Source organism: Episyrphus balteatus, chromosome 3, assembly GCF_945859705.1.
Source record: "Episyrphus balteatus chromosome 3, idEpiBalt1.1, whole genome shotgun sequence".
NCBI lineage: Eukaryota > Metazoa > Arthropoda > Insecta > Diptera > Syrphidae > Episyrphus > Episyrphus balteatus.
In genome coordinates, this window is record NC_079136.1 from 22,443,420 (window position 1) to 22,459,787 (window position 16,368).

At 30.2% G+C, this 16,368-nt stretch overlaps 1 protein-coding gene across 1 annotated transcript in view; it reads right to left on the reverse strand.

Annotated features, from left to right (window-relative positions):
- The window catches only part of LOC129915412 (dorsal-ventral patterning protein tolloid), a 28,182-nt gene extending 13,198 nt beyond the window's left edge, over positions 1–14,984 (reverse strand). Inside the window, exons 1-9 of the mRNA XM_055994929.1 lie at positions 14,332–14,984; positions 13,889–14,259; positions 9,391–9,489; positions 8,836–9,099; positions 8,129–8,735; positions 7,800–7,998; positions 2,079–2,340; positions 1,705–1,910; positions 1,191–1,553 (exon numbers count right to left, since the gene is read on the reverse strand). Coding sequence (XP_055850904.1) covers positions 1,191–1,553; positions 1,705–1,910; positions 2,079–2,340; positions 7,800–7,998; positions 8,129–8,735; positions 8,836–9,099; positions 9,391–9,489; positions 13,889–14,259; positions 14,332–14,490 — 2,530 coding nt within the window. The 5' untranslated portion in view covers positions 14,491–14,984. The remainder of the gene's footprint in view (positions 1–1,190; positions 1,554–1,704; positions 1,911–2,078; positions 2,341–7,799; positions 7,999–8,128; positions 8,736–8,835; positions 9,100–9,390; positions 9,490–13,888; positions 14,260–14,331) is intronic.
- Between the last annotated feature and the right edge of the window lie 1,384 nt (positions 14,985–16,368).

The following is a 16,368-nucleotide window of genomic DNA, read 5'->3' on the forward strand; positions in this document are numbered from 1 at the left end:
TTTGATGATATTTCCACAGATTTGCCTTTTTTATTTATAAAAAAAAACGGAAAATAATTTTTTACTCTCAATTCACTCAAAAATGAGTTCAATTTTCATAATATTTCCTTTTCCAAAAGGTTCCTAACGCATCGAAAACTTAATTTTTTTTTTTACATTTGCCTACTGAAATAAAAACATTGGTGACAGTGTTTACAAACAAAAAATTTAAAATAAATTGAAAATTCTCATTTTACTCCAAAATTCACTCCATATTTTTAATGAAACTCCTTCATTTAGGTAGAGGATGAATAATAATGAGCTTATTTTTCATGTAGTCTTAATACCGTGGTTGATCAGTAAAATAAAAATTCAAAATAAAATTTCACTCAACATTTTACTCAAAATTAAACTCAATTTGTATTGACATTTTTAAATTTATTTAAAATTAAAATATCCGTTAAAAAAACTCAAAGTAAGATTTCACTCAAAAATTCACTCAATTTGTACGGACACTTATAAATAAATTTGGAAATTCCTTAAGAAAATTAAAACAGTTGTAGTTCATTTGAATAAAAAAACTCAAAATAAAATTTCACTCAAAAGATCACTCAATTTGTATTGACACTTTCAAACCAATTTGAAAATGTTTATACAGTATTAAAGGAGATGAATAATAATGAGCTCATTTTTCATGTAGACTTAAAAGCGTGATTGGTTGGTCCGTAAAATAAAAATTCAAAATAAATTTTCACTCAACATTTAACTCAAAATTAAAATCGATTTGTATTGACATTTTTAAATTTATTTGAAATTAAAAGAGTTGTGGCTCTGTTAAAAAAAACTCAAAGTAAAATTTCACTCAAAAGTTCGCTCAATTTGTATAGACACTTATAAATAAATTTGAAAATTCTTAAAGAAAATTAACAGAGTTGTAGTTCGTTTGAATAAAAAAACTCAAAATCAAATTTCACTCAAAAGTTCACTCAATTTGTATTGACACATTTAAATCCATTTGAAAATGTTCATACAAAAAAAAATGTTAAAAAAAAGACTCAAAGTAAAATTTCACTCAAAAGTTCACTCCATTTGTATTGAGTTAAATGAGTTATATCTTCATTCACATACAAAAAACCCAAAATAAAATTTGAATTGAGCATTTTGGTCACACTATTCATTTAAGTTACAAAGAGAAGAGCGAATCAACTCACCTATGTGAAATAATGCCGCAAATCCAGTTTGCTGTACAGTTTTGTCCGAAAAAAACTCCAATCGCAGGATGTTCTGTTCTGAATTTATAATTGGTGGAATCTCATGGCCACAAAACACTCCGATCTTCTTAAGGCGATTATCTCGCAGCTTCGAAAAGGTAGTCAGATAGTCGTAATTGCATTCGCTAAATTGATATTTCGTTCCCTCCAAATCGAAATGAGTGAAACTAAGAAAAACATTATGATTGGGTGGTGCAACAATCTCCCACACACATTCCTTTTCCAATGGATACAATTCCGGATATTGAGGTGATGTCAATGTGCCATATTCAGATGTGGCATTGATTATTCCGCCACATGCATCTGAAAAAAAGAAAAAATAGAGAAAAAAAGAAGAGATAAAAATACAGTCACATCGACGAGATAAGACAAAAAAAAAAGAAGGGAAATTTATTTTTGTGAATGAAAAAGAGCATTATCTCAACTCAAGCGTTGTTTTAAATATTGAAATTACCTTCACATGATTTGCCATCACTTTGCAGTTCATAACCAGCAAAACAGCCACACTCATAGCTCCCCAGGGTGTTAATGCATTCATGCTGGCATCCGTGGTCACTAAATTTGCATTCGTCCACTTCCTGCATGAAAAGGGCTGAAAATCCAGCCTTTTGTACTGTGCTATCGGACACAAACTTAACGTACATTTGATTTGAATTGGTCCTATGGGAATAATTTAACATCCACGCAGTGAACAAAAAGATAGAAAGAGAGAGAAAGATTATAGGATAATCACTGTTTAGGGATCCATCGGGCAATTTTATTTAAGTTCTAAGTATTAAACACTCTTGCAATGCAACTGTGTACACTATACAATATTTGTGTACTCACTTTATATTCGGTGGCAATTTGTAGCCGCAAAAGACTCCAATTAACTCTGAATCGGATCGATTGCCATCGCGTATTTCGACATAGTCATAGATACAATTGTCATGGTTTTCTATTTCGAACGATTGGAACTTAAGGGCTACCTGGTGATTCTCTGGTACGGTTATTTTCCAAATACATTCTTTGTCCGGTAGATATTCGACGGGATAATTTGGCGAATCAAGGCGACGCTCGTCGGTTAGGTCGATTTCACCACCGCAAATTACTGAAAATATATATAGATACGAAATTGTTTTGATTAGAATAGTGTTGGTTTGAGAGTGATGTTTTTTTTAATTAAATTTTAAAGTTTAATTTTGTGAAATTTAAATTTTTAAATGAACATGAATAAAACACATGTCATCGTTGAACTTTGCTGTTCAGCTTTTATTTTATTACAATGAAACTTGTAAAGTTGGGCGAGGGAATGAAATTTAGTTTCAATACCTTATTGTTAGCCGTGTTTTCGTGAGAATTTTGCAAAATAAAATAATAAAAAAATCACGAAAATGCGCTAAGAAATCTGATTTTTAAGTACTTTTTGTATAAATGAAGAAAATAAGTGTGAAGTAATTTCCATAAATTTTTAATACTAACTCGATTCTGTAGCCTCACGAAAAAACGGCTTTTGATAACTTTTTACAAACTCTTCTTAAAGGTCTGAAACTTGAAAGTAATATAGCCTTTTGTATCACAAAACTTGATGTTGTCAATGTACTTTAGCCACAAGGAACCTCCTTAGCTCAGATATTGACATCGTTATTTTAGATTTAGAAGAAGCTGTTTTTGACGAACTTAAGAATCAGAAGAAGTGGAAAACTTCACTGGAAAAATTACATCTTCGCATGATTATGCAGAATATCTAGCAGCATAGAAAAAACTGACTACAAAGGATGGCCGAAGAAGACCTAACACCCAACAAAATAGCTACCACGTGGTTCTTAACGATCTTTAATGTGTACAGTTCAATGACGTTCCAAAAAATATGCTTGAGGCCATCAAAATAGTAGCGTTCAGGAAAGTTAAAAGCGTCATAGGAAGAAGGCCTTCTTATGCCAACAAATTCAAAATTTTTGTATTTGCAATAAATACTTTAAGTATGCATTTAAAAAAATTAACAGTTCCAGTATTTTAATTAGATAATTTAAGTAACAGTTTTGTTAAAATAAGACATGAGCCTTTTTAATTTTAAAATTACCCATCCACCTTAGAGTCAATTTTTTCTTTTACGTTGAAAGCTTTTATTTATTTTAAAGATAATTTTTCATCGAGTTTTTTTTCACACGAGTTGTTGAAAGACGTTATACCAATACTGTTTTTCATTTTCTATTTCTTCATTTACCTACTCCATTCATTAAAATTTGTTACATCTACAAAATGGTGACTTTCTATTGAAATCTAATAAAAACAAAAAAATAGTACGTATACACCACAGTGACCAACAAAAAACATATATTTTCTTTTTCAAATTAAATTCCATCAGCTTAGTTTATCTGTATAGCATAAATAATCATAGAAAATATATTTATTTACGGTGGTTGCACTTAAGTAGTCTCTCTTTTTTGCTACAAATTAATAAGATAAAATAAATTGTCAAATTACATTGATTCTATGTACACATTACATCTCTCAAAAAAACATTCAACCTTTTTTCGATTTTCTTTCCCTCTATAATCTATGTCAGTCTAAGCTAACAAAAACTCTGCCAGAATCAATGTTTCAACAAAATGAAATGAAACACCTTTTTCATGAATGAATGAAAAAAAAACACCCACAACACTCATATTTGTGTAGAAACTCTACACACAATAATATAAGGGTTGGACAAAACCAAAAAAAGAAAAAACGAGAAAAAAAAAACACTATTCAATTCAATAGAAATAGACACTTTTATCCTCTCGTGTGTGGTAAATCCCATCATCTAACGGAAATTTATAACTCTTGGCTAAAATAAAAGTCAAGTCCATAAATACAGAGATACGAAAAAAAAATAAAAACCAAAAAAAAAAAAAACACTGAATAGGCAGAACGGTAGCAAAAGGTAACCCTTGCTGAATGTGCGACTTCAGAAAATACGAGATCAAAAAAAAAAAAAAAAATTAAACTGAATAAAATCCAAATACATCCCTTTGCGAAATTGAATAGGGCCTATTTATCGCCCACAAAGAGACTCAGACGAAAAAACAGAAAACCAAGCTCTTTTAACACAGAATATGTGTTAAAAAAAGAAAAACACAAAAAATGTTAGACCAAATGTGTGCAAAATTAATTCCCCCCTCTTACCCTAAAACAAAACTATATGTATACAGAGAACCATCAGGAGCTCCAACAAGTTCCTTTGCAACCTAAAATGCCAATTTATGATTATGGTAACATTGGTTATTGATGGCGCACCACCATGATGCAACTAATATTAAATCTCTCAACGTCCAACATTCGTTTGATAAGCGAGACTTGTAGTTGTAGTTCGTTTACATTATTTTTGGCTTGTTGAGAGTGGAAACATTATTCTAGACTGGACTAGAGAGGGTTCAGAGATTTGTTTTGGCGAATTTAATTCGAATTAGGTGATATGGACAAAATTTTAATTAAATCGTGTTTTACGCAAAAGTTATGGGAATTTCAATTAGGAAGGTGGTGGTGATGTTGTGGTGAGTATAGGAGTAGTGTTGTGTTGTACGTGTAACTACGGAGGTTTGGCTTTTTTGTGTATTTTATGGTTTTGGTCATCAATGGGCAAAAAGGAAGTAATTTTGGGGTTGATGGATAGATATACATTGTGGATAAATAGAGGATTTGTGGTTGAATTAATGTGATTGATGATTGTAAAACACACGTACAAAAGTTAAATTTTCTAATTTATAAATCAATTTAGATGTTAAATATAATTTAATAGGATTATGCTCATTTCTGTTTAAATGTTGCAATTTAATATCGACATAACAGGTTACTACAGATTAAAATATTTGAATTTGATTAGAATTTCGGTTCAAATTGTGACAAGTGGGAAATATGTTGGCTTTTTAGAAATTTATGGAGTCAAATATTTAAACAACCTTGATTTTAACTTGCGAAATGGTAACGGAGTTACGAATAACAGAGTTACTCGCGACAGAGTTACGGCCGTCAAAGTTACCCGAAACCGAAGTTACGAAAAACTAGAGTTACGAATTCTAAAGTTATGTTAAGCTATGATATGTGATTTTTGGGTTGGCAACAATTGCGAGGAACGATATGGAATTATGGAAACATAAATAAGAGAATATCGATACGTAGGTGCAATATTAGTTGGACAAATGAGAAGTTAAATTCAATTATGTCCCCCAAACTTACATAAGTATACATATGTTTTTTTCTATTTCAACGTTTTTGCGATCTTCTCACAAAAACAAAACCATATATGTATATCTATACCTTTCCAATCAAAATTTTACAAGATTAAACACCCACTTTCTGACCAATGAAAAAAATGTTAATCTCTTGTTTGTATTTTCATAATTCCATATCATTCCTCGCAATTGTTGCCAAATCAAAAATCACATGTCATAGCTTAACATAACTTTAGAATTCGTAACTCTAGTTTTTCGTAGCTTCGGTTTCGCGTAACTTTGACGCTCGTAACTCTGTTGCCCGTAACTCTGGTATTCGTAACTTCGTCGGTTTCCCCCGTTTTCTTGATTTATGATTTTATCGTTAACGTAGGTATATACCGATTTAAACGAAAATTTTTATACGACAGCTTTTTTGTAATGTAAATTTAAAAATTAAGAAAAATATAATTTTTCGATTTAAAACTATTTTTTTTTTTTTTTTGAAAAAACCAATATTTTTAAAACGGGTTACAGAATCTTTTGAAACTTTGTTTTGATATTTGGATTAATTTTTCTAAAGAATGGGACACTTTTATTTATTAATTATGCAAAATAACCGATTTTGGTGTAGAGGCTTTGCAACTTCAAAAGAATTCCACATGAACATGACAAACCTACAATAATCAAGATGGATCTAAAAGTGGCGATTGACGATGACAATGTCATTAATTTTAAAATAAAAAAGAATATATAAACGAACTTTGTTTAAACAAACCGAGACGGCAAAACTAAAAATGATTTTGTATCCAGTTATAGAAAAGTGAAGAAACTGTGGAAGTTTAATTTTGATCTAAAAAAAAAGTTTTTAAATGATCTCTGTCATAATGAATTATTTTGAACTTGTGATTTTAAAATGGCAAGAAATGACTCTCAAGTGACCTTACATCTTTTGAATTATTCCCTTATAAACTGAGGGAAAAAAAACTTAAAATAAAAGAAACTTTAACTAGGTACCTAATTTTATTGGGCTTTTAAAATCAATCACCATTAATTTCGAGTGTTTATTTAAAATTATTCAAACATTGAACAAAACTAACATCAAAAAAATGGCAGCCACTGAGGACCGACCTTCTATTAGCCTAACCCGTTGTTGAAAATTATTGCGAAAAACTGAAATTTAATATTTTTCAAACCTATTTTCACTTTAATTTATAATGTTTGATGTAAGTTTTTTTTCATATTTTATATGTAGCATTTTTTTTTTTTTTCATTGTAGGTTTTTAAAGTGAAACTTTAAACTTGTTACAAAAAAAACGTTTTAAAAAAGAAATTTTGATCTCTTGTTTTTTTTTTATTTTAAATCGAAATAATTCAATGAATAGTTTAAGAAATGATAATTTTATTGTGTTTATCTAAAAAAAATTTTCAGCTTTTTAACCCTAAGTGCAAGTAGATATTTTTAATGTTAACATTTGACGAAAAAAAAACCTTATTTTTTGGCCCACACGTTCGGATATTTTGTAAGAATTCATTGAATTCAAAATAAATATTGAAAAAACTTTAGCTTTGAGAATAACAGATGTATGCACAAGAATTCTATGTACCTTCTATAATTCATAGCAACCAAAAATTAGCATAACTTTTTAAATGCAAAGACAATGTTTGTATATTCCATCCCAAACATTTCTATATTAAAAAGGTAAATATTTTTATTCGGAGTTGCAGATGAAAAAAATATGTTTTCCCCAATTTTAATTAATGTTGGTTCTTTAATCAAAAATATAAATCAAAAGTGACTCTATTCACATAACGTTCCACCTTCGGCAAGCATTTCAGACTTTCAAAAGTTTATTCACATTTACAGACATTATTTTTTTTTGTATCTGTCTAACAATTCTAAACTTTTGAAATTAAATTCTAATGCAAAAAATTTAATATTCATTCATCGTCCTCAATTTGGCATACAAAAGTTCAAAGTATTATTCAACCGAAATCAAAACAATTCCAATGTTTTGTATCTTTTTTACACAATTTAAAGTTGAAATAAAGCAATATAGGTACACACACCCTAATAGAAAAATCATTAATTCAAACAACCCAACCAAACCATCAACACGAAGATATATAATTTACCCTAACCAACAACCCTAGATCCTTAAAAAACAATCAAAATCTACCTCCTTATCCTTCTTATTTGAATACTGAACCTTTTTTGTTTAGTTTTTTTTTTTTTTTGTTCTCTCTATTTTCTTACTCGCACCCTAACGTTCATTTATAAAGGAGCTGAACCAAAATCCCAAACAGCTTTTCTATATTTACCTGGTAAAATTTATACATATACAACAAACATGAGTAAATAAACTTTTAAGCTTACCTTCGAAATCCCCGATGAATCCTTTAAATCCTTTAACTACATTATGGTTCACGTAGCTAATAAGCATTCGACTTGAATCGGTTTTAATCACTTCCGTTGTTGCATTACCGCAAATCCTTTTTATTATGGGTGATTTGTGCCAATAACCGTCGCGTATCTCCAAATAATCCTTTTCACAGTTGGTTGATTCAAAAAGATTCTGTGTATTCCCCAAAAACACAAACACACACATAAAAAAAAACAAGAAGGAGATTAATACTTAAAAATCTCTCATAGTTTTTTTTTTCCGTTCGAAATCAAAACAGACATAGAGAAAACACACAACTTACCAACTGATGAATCCTGAAAATAATCCTTTCACCATTGGTTGCGGTTATTCGCCATTCACAGCGTTCCGGCAGCATACTGTCAATTTCATCGTTGATGCCGGATTTTATACCACCCTCACCATCGCCACCACCACCATAGTAGAATTGTGGTGACACTATGTCACCGGAGTTTTGTTGAAAGGTCCTTCCGCATGCCGAACACTTGTACAACAAGTTTGCTTGGGCAATGTCGCCCCTGCTTAATTTCAACCTCTGGCCAATTTCGATGCGGTCCTCTGTGATGGGCTGCCCAATTGGCAGAATCGTGTCGAGGTATAGGCTCTTAGAAAACGTGTTCTTGGCATAGTGCATAATTGAGTTATAGTCATATGGCTGGCCTAATGAGTCCACATCCTCAGGTGTGAGCACATTGAAATTGTACTCTTGGCCCTTCATGATGTTAGCCCGATTTATGATTATGTGCTTGTCGCGGTCAGTGCGGGTATGCTCGTGCCAGAATCCTATCACATGGCCCAATTCATGGACCACAATTCCAAACTTTTCACAATTGCGGCCAATCGAGATAGCTTGTCGTCCGTTACCACGTTTGCCAACAAATGAACAGCACCTATATAAAAGTTACACAAAACGAAATGTTGTGCGGTTAGTGTAAAAACTTGGAGGTGTTCCATGAAGTGTGTCAAAGAGAGTTTTGTTGGTTAACTTACCCGCAATTTTTTACCGTGAAGTAGATGTAATTCGGATGTAGTTTGGGATCACGTTCAACGAACTTGATGCAAGTGAAATTCTCCCAATGTCTCATTGCTTGCTTGAAGAGCGCCTTGTGAGAGCCACTGAAGACACGGTCAATTTCGTATGGAATAACTCCATAGTCCCATATGCGATCCTTTTTGGCAGTTACTGCACGAGCTTTGCGGATGAGACTTTTATTGTTGGTAGAGGAGGTTATTATTGTTGGAGCAAGAGGTAATCTGGAAAAATGGAGCGAACATTATAAGTAGTATAGAACTGAAGAGTTTTGTAAATGTTGACTTTGGGGGGTTGAAGTTATTGGAAGTTAATGGAAGAAAATGTTTTGACAGTGAAAATGGAAAAGGTTTTTTGTTTTGTTGTGTTTTTTTTTTTTCTTTTTTTGAGAAATATTTTGATGAATTTATAATATGAAAATATAGGTTTTTTTTTTTTGGATATATTTTAAAACTTTATTGTAACAATTTTTTGATAACATAAATATTTTGGAAAGTTCTTCGAGTTAAACTTACGCTAGTTTATTGACATTTTTGGAGTATTTGGTTTTCTTCTTTAAATGCCTTTTAGATAAACGTTTCTTGTTTCTTCTCCTCTTGGATTTCAAAATACGCCTGAAAATAGAAGAAAAATAAAATATTTCAAAATTTGAACAAAAATTTAATATGTAAAATAATGGTGTGATGTTGGTTTTAATACATTTAAGCTTTAAAAGTGATGTTCTGATCATGAACATGAAAATTCCATATGCCGCTGAAATATAATATAAATAAACGTTACGTATTTCCCTAATCAATCTTTTTGAAAATAATATTTATCCAATATAAATTCCACTTTAAATAGCAAAAGCATGGAAAATTGGTTTTTATTAAGAAAAAAAAAAATATAGGATGACTTTTAGAATATAAGAAAAATTCTAATTGCGAATGCAACATGTGCTCAATTCTGAAAAAGCTTCTATTCGAGTGACAGAAGTATTGAAAACTATATACATACATATATATGCTATATTGATTATGTCGGAAAAAACATAGTAATAAGGAACTAAGACGTTCACGGGTTTTTATTGCAGGAATCCCTTAATGGGTTATAGACAGAAGAATGCTATTAAATGAGAAGGTGGAAACTGAAGATAGGGGTGCAAAAGTCCCCTTTTTGGATTTTTTCGATATATCTCGTAAACCAAGCAAAAATTTTATATAGTTATTGCATGCAACACTTTTTGTAGAGAATTAAATTTTCTATAGGAATAATGTTTTTTAAGAATTGAAAAAAAAAAAAAAACTTCCATATTACAAAAAGGCCGAGCAAAATTAAAAAAAAACATCAAAAAATTCAATAGGAAACTTAATTCTCTGCAAGAAAATAAAAATGTTGCTTTGTTTAGGAAGTCAGAAATTGAAAATTAAATTATGTTCAGCTAGTCAAACTTAGGGAATATTGGAGCACTTAAGTAAAAATTTGAAATATCGCACAGTGATAGTCTTGCGTGCAAATAAGATAAAAAATCGAAAATTATAAATTTTCAGTTCAGAAGGTTTGGTTACCATTGTGGAATAATAATAAAATCATATTGAGAACCTTAAATAAATATCCTGAAAAAATATATAAAATAAAATATGTGCGCTAACTTTTTTCTCTGCTGTGAATCTCGCACAGGAATGTAAGTAATGACTTTTTTATGCAATTGCTTTCCATTAAAAACAAAAACAAAAAACATTTCAAATATAAAAAAATTAATTTTATAAATATAAATTTATTTTTAATTTAAATTGAAAAAAAACTTTGTATTAAAAAAAATATTATTGCAATTTTTACAATCCTTGCCACAACCTAAAAAAATAGCTAAAACTATGATTGAGAGCAACACTGTTTAAAAAAGAAAATGGACACTTAACACCTCTATTTTTCTTTTCAAACGTATTTTGAACTCAACGATGCAAAAATAACTAAATAAAAATATATACCTTTCTTAAAAATTTGTTGATATAATAAGTTATAAAGATATCACCACTTTCATAACGATAAACAATTTCGACATTTTTTGTTTTTTTGGGCTCTATAACTTACATGTAAGCCGAATTTAAGAAAATTATTTGAGTAACTTTTTGTAAAGTTTCCTATTTATATGAATCCTTTTTTAAATAAAGAAAAAAAAAATGATATTTTTTTTAACTAAATAGCATATTTTATTTGTATGTTCTGAGTATTAACAGATACCTTCTGAAAATTTAATGCATAAAAGAAGATGTTACTTCTTTAAAAATGATGGCATGAAAATTGAATAGGTCTAAAATTGGATGAAATATTGACTTTCGAAGTATACTTATTTTTTGGTCTATTTGGAAAAATGTACCTACCTTACACACATCTTTAGCACGTGTTTTTTTAGATGTGCATAACGGTACAAGGTTTTAAATTTTTTTTCGTAAGTGAACTAGTGTATTTAAATTGAGTTACATACATATATACATATTCTGAAAGGTTCTGAAAGGGTACAAAACTTAAATAATATGGAAAAATTACCTAATACAAAATTCGGATTTCTTAAGAAAAAAAATTTCATCTCAGTTATTTATGGAATATTCTCAACAATGTTATACCATTTTGAAAAGAGAATTGAACACACAAACTTTTAAGGTAACTTGCCGAAACATCGTAGTGCATTTTTTTACACTACGGTTCATTGAATTAGAGTGATGTAAAAAATTTTAGTACTTAGTTGGTCAAAAAAGTAATATTTTCTTTAAAACTGATGCAGCTGAGTTAAAATTTTTGAATGCATTTGGAAGCAAAGTTATTCAAGGTTCCGTAACAAAAGAAAAAAAAATGAGAAAAATTAAGATTTTTAGTCACGGCACATGAAAAACCGTCACAGAGTGATCGTTTTTTCGATTTTTTTTCGAATGCCCATAACTCTCAATTTTTTTTATTATTTTTCTGATACTGTCACGACCTACCCTATCTACCGTTTTCATTTCGACGTTAACTTTTGGGACACCCTGTATATAATAATAATAAATTAATAACAAGAAATTGTATGAGGATTCATCATTACGAGGGAACGGGATCTAAGAACATAAATTAACTTATTAAAAAAATAAATCCGTATTTCAATGTTGTTTTAAAATATTAAAATAAATAGGTAAGTAAAACAGCATTTTGCCACATTTTTTTGAAAATAGAGCATCAAAAAGATTTATACAAATCAGCTTAAAAATGATTAGCCCACGAATTCCCGACAACCAAGTAAACAAATTCCTCATTTTCTTTCGTGTCGAGTTAATCATTTTTTTTTTTTATTTTTTTTTTTTAATTTTTGGCAAAAAATGTACATTAACAGAAGATTTAAATAAACAAAATTTACTAGTCTAAAATATCAAGTAACTAACGGTTTTTATAAAAAAGAAAGGCATATCATGAAAAATTATAAAATTATACTAAACCCCAAATAACTTCACTAGATAAATTTAAGAAAGATAATTTTTTTAAGTACTTGCTCTTAAATACAAAATACATTATGTATGTCACAAGTTTTTAAGTGAGGAACAACGAAAATGTAACATCCAAAAAAATGGACCACCCTAAGGTATATGCTATGTTTATGTATGCTACACCACACTACACACGTGCCAATAAATTATATCAGATATAAAAAAAAAGTCATCTAGAATATTCAGAAAAAAAAACTATGCGCCTAAAAAAGGGTTTAAGTGCACTTTACCACTACTGCGTCCCACACATAAATTAGGTGCAATAAAAACCATCTTAATTCTAAGTAATCATAAAAGTCTCTTATATCCACCTGCTTGCTTCTCAAATTTAAATCATTAAATTCTTCTGCGTATTTTCCATAAAACGTAAAATCTACTTACTTATTCTATATTTATATTCAAAAATATCTTGGAAATCCCAAAAATATGTTGCCACAATAAAAATTATTAAAATTTCAGGTAGAATTAACAAAATACAACAACAACAAGAAAAAAAAAACTATGCCGAAAATCTATTTAAGGATTATATTCATAGGATTACCGGGAAAACCCTAATAAATTTTTGAATAGAAAAGATTTTAAAGTAACTTTAAAATAACAAGATAAAATATATATTTTCACACACACACACAAACACACTTGTATGAGTGTTAATCCATCCAAGCACCTAAATAGACAAAATGCACATATATAATCTTGCATATTTGCAAATGATGTGTTTGCATCTCAATAAGATGAATTTTTAAAGACTTTAAAATTATTTCCAGGAGTGGTTTGAGGGTAAATTTTCAAAAAAAAACAGATTAAATTAGTAAGCTAACCAGCTTCAAGAGATCAAAAGTTCTGGAAACTTCTTCTTGGTGAAATAGGTTTTAAGAAAGTGAAAGAAAAACTGTTTAAAAACTTTATCGATTTAAGTTTCGAGAATATAAGAAAGCTGTTAAAAATTTACGATTTGCAAAATTATTTTTTAAAAAATCTTTGTGAAATTTAATTGTATTTCCTTAAAAAGGGAATCAACAAAGCTTTTATTGGTAAAATTTTGAAACGTAAACGCATATTTACAGTTTTGACAAGATCTTAGAATCCAAGACCCTGTGAATTTCCTCTTTACTAAGCACTTTGTTATTTTTTTATACTCTCTCGAGGCGTTTTGAAATTATTTTTTGTAAAAAAGTTGTTAGAAAAGTTTATTTCTGAAAAAACGGACCTATGATTTAAATAAAAAAGATCTCCAGCTAACATCTGAACCGATTTCATCAAAAGAATTATTATTTTTTTTTTTTTGAAAAACGAAATTTTTCAAAGTTCTTTCGCAATGAGCAAAATCAAAGTCAAAAATAAAATGAAAAAATGTTCTCATTAGGCGCCTATACCATTCCAACCATCCCTGGTGCAATTTTTACCCAAAACACCGAAACCCAAAAAATAATATTCAAAATAGGTACCAAAGAAAAAATACAACAACACACAAAAAAATTATACAAAAAAAAAAAAAACAAAACAAATTCAACTTTACCTGTGTAGAGACAGTCGTCTGCGTTGCAACAACTTCTCCTTATGCACACCCTTGGAATTGTCTCCCTTGATCTTATCGCCGCCGCCGAGTGCCTCCATTTCGGCACGTATCTTATCCGCGGGCAGACTTGGCTCCACAATAATGTTGCGCTCGTAAACAAAATTATTCCCCGAATCATTTACAATATTCTTCGCATTCGATTGGATCTTATTCAAATCGGAATTAAAGAGGAACGCTGGCAAACGACTATGGGGATTCTTTTGCCCCTTATCCAAATGTTCACCATCCATTGTTGTTGTTGTTATAGTTGAAGCTAATAATTTGATATTATTTCCTCGTGGATTATTACCTTGACCTTTAAGGTTTGGATTCTGAATACAAAATACACAATATAAAAAAAATTAATTTAGTTGAAAAACACTTTTTGGGTCGAAAACACTTACAAAAACTCGCGGTAAATCACTGATAGTATAGATTCCTTCTTCCTCAACTTGTAGCTCCTTGTCAATTATAGGAGGTTTTTTTAAACTATCACTCAAAACACAAACCATTACAAGCGTCACTATCATTGTCATAATGATTACTTTGTTATTTGAAGACATTTTTTTCTTTCTAATTCTTTAACTTTTCAATTTTTTGTTTAACGAATACAAATTTTTTGGGAAATTCCAAGCGCCACTCGTATATTCTCTCACACTCACCTTCCCGCACAAAAACAAGACACTTACTGAGGACTTTGATAGACCTTCAGCAAACATATAGGTATATGAAGCTGTCGTCAGTAGCATGGTTATCGACAAGAGCCTAAACGGATCGACGATGGCAAACGAAGACGTGAGTTGTATCGGTCGTTCGTTCGGTCTTCGGGACAGATGGATGAAAGATGGATCAACATCAACAACGGCAGCAGCCCGAAACCCGAACATCATTTAGAGGGGTAATCAACTTGAGAAGATACACCAAAGATCATCCCAAGCCTGGGAATGTTGCTGCCTGCTTGCTCTATTGTATTGTATAAAGCAATCCATGAGATACTACTCTACTACCTTTTTTGAGTTTGTCTTGCTCTTTTTGGGTTCTTTTTTTTTCATTTACCTGGATGGTAGATCTTTTAGGATCCTACATCAATTTCTATACCTCTACTTTATATCGTGTATCATTTATATAAGGTTAAAGATAGGTATAGGAAGCATTGTGTGCAACACCTTCGAAAAAATTGTCTGATACCTACATCGAACTTATTCAAGACATTTTTGGTATATCCAAATATCGTCTATTTCGTTCTGTTTCTGGTCCGTCTGTCTGATGTTCTAAACTAGCCGTTGCTGATGGAGAAGCAGAAAACAAAGGAATCAAAGTTTACTTTTTGGACATGGACAAGTTTAAGAAGGTTCTTTCTTGAGGTTTCTTATACTTATTCGGAATATACTATACGACAAGATAAAAGATGATTTGTTTGTTGTGTGGTGCTTCACCTTGACCCAAACACCTGTTTGTAGCTGGCTCTTTCGAGGACCAAATAAATTCTTGTCTTATTGTTGAGAATATAATATAACGACGATATACTCGTCGTTATGTGTTTTATTTTTTTTTTATTTATTTATTCTCTCTCAAGTTACCTCATAATCATGGCCATCAACATCATCGGCATAATCGTTTGGAGAGCTGAGTGCCTTCGATTTAAGTGGTTGGGTATCTTATAACGTGTGCTATAGCTCTAACCACAAAAGTTTTTTTTTTTTCATAAACAGGGATACTACTTTGGGGGAGGTGAGTTGCTCAAAGAGGATTTTATGCTTGTCTTCTTGAAGGAGTTTTTTTTTTCGATAAAAAAAAAATTGAACTTTTTCTGTAGTTTTTTTTTTTTTTTAGTTTTGCTGATGACGTTAATGATGAAAAATGAGCTTCAACAAACACATCTTTGGTGGTAAATTGATAATTAAAAAAAAAATTTTAATCCTTAAGTTCAAACTTATTTGAGAAAATAAATAAAAGAAAAAATAAAAAAAAGATGTAATTTCAGAAGCTAATTCAAGTTGCAAGCAATGAACATTAAAATTAAAAGAGTTTAAGGAGCAATAAAATGTTAAGAGATTATAGAGGATTCGAAAAGAAGATAAGTTTGTAGCCAGTGGAAAGTTTTATTAAGTTGAGAAATTGGCTCTATGGGGCAATTTTAATTGATTTTGTACTTTAATCTTTCAAATAGCTTTGTAACAGAAGGTTATAAAGAAAGATGTCTGTATTTTGAAGAATACAAAAAACAAATTGGTAGGTAGATACCTGAGTTTTCAAAACGAATTAGTTATTTTGACAAAAAAAAAAAACAAAAAACTACAAAAACTAAATACTGGTTAATCATTGTGGAATTGAATTGAGATTTAACGCAGAAGGCGTAACAACACTCAGTTAGAAAAAAACTGACAAGAATTATGTTATTTCTAGTAACTTCTGTCACTATACAGTATGTTATGAGTCGA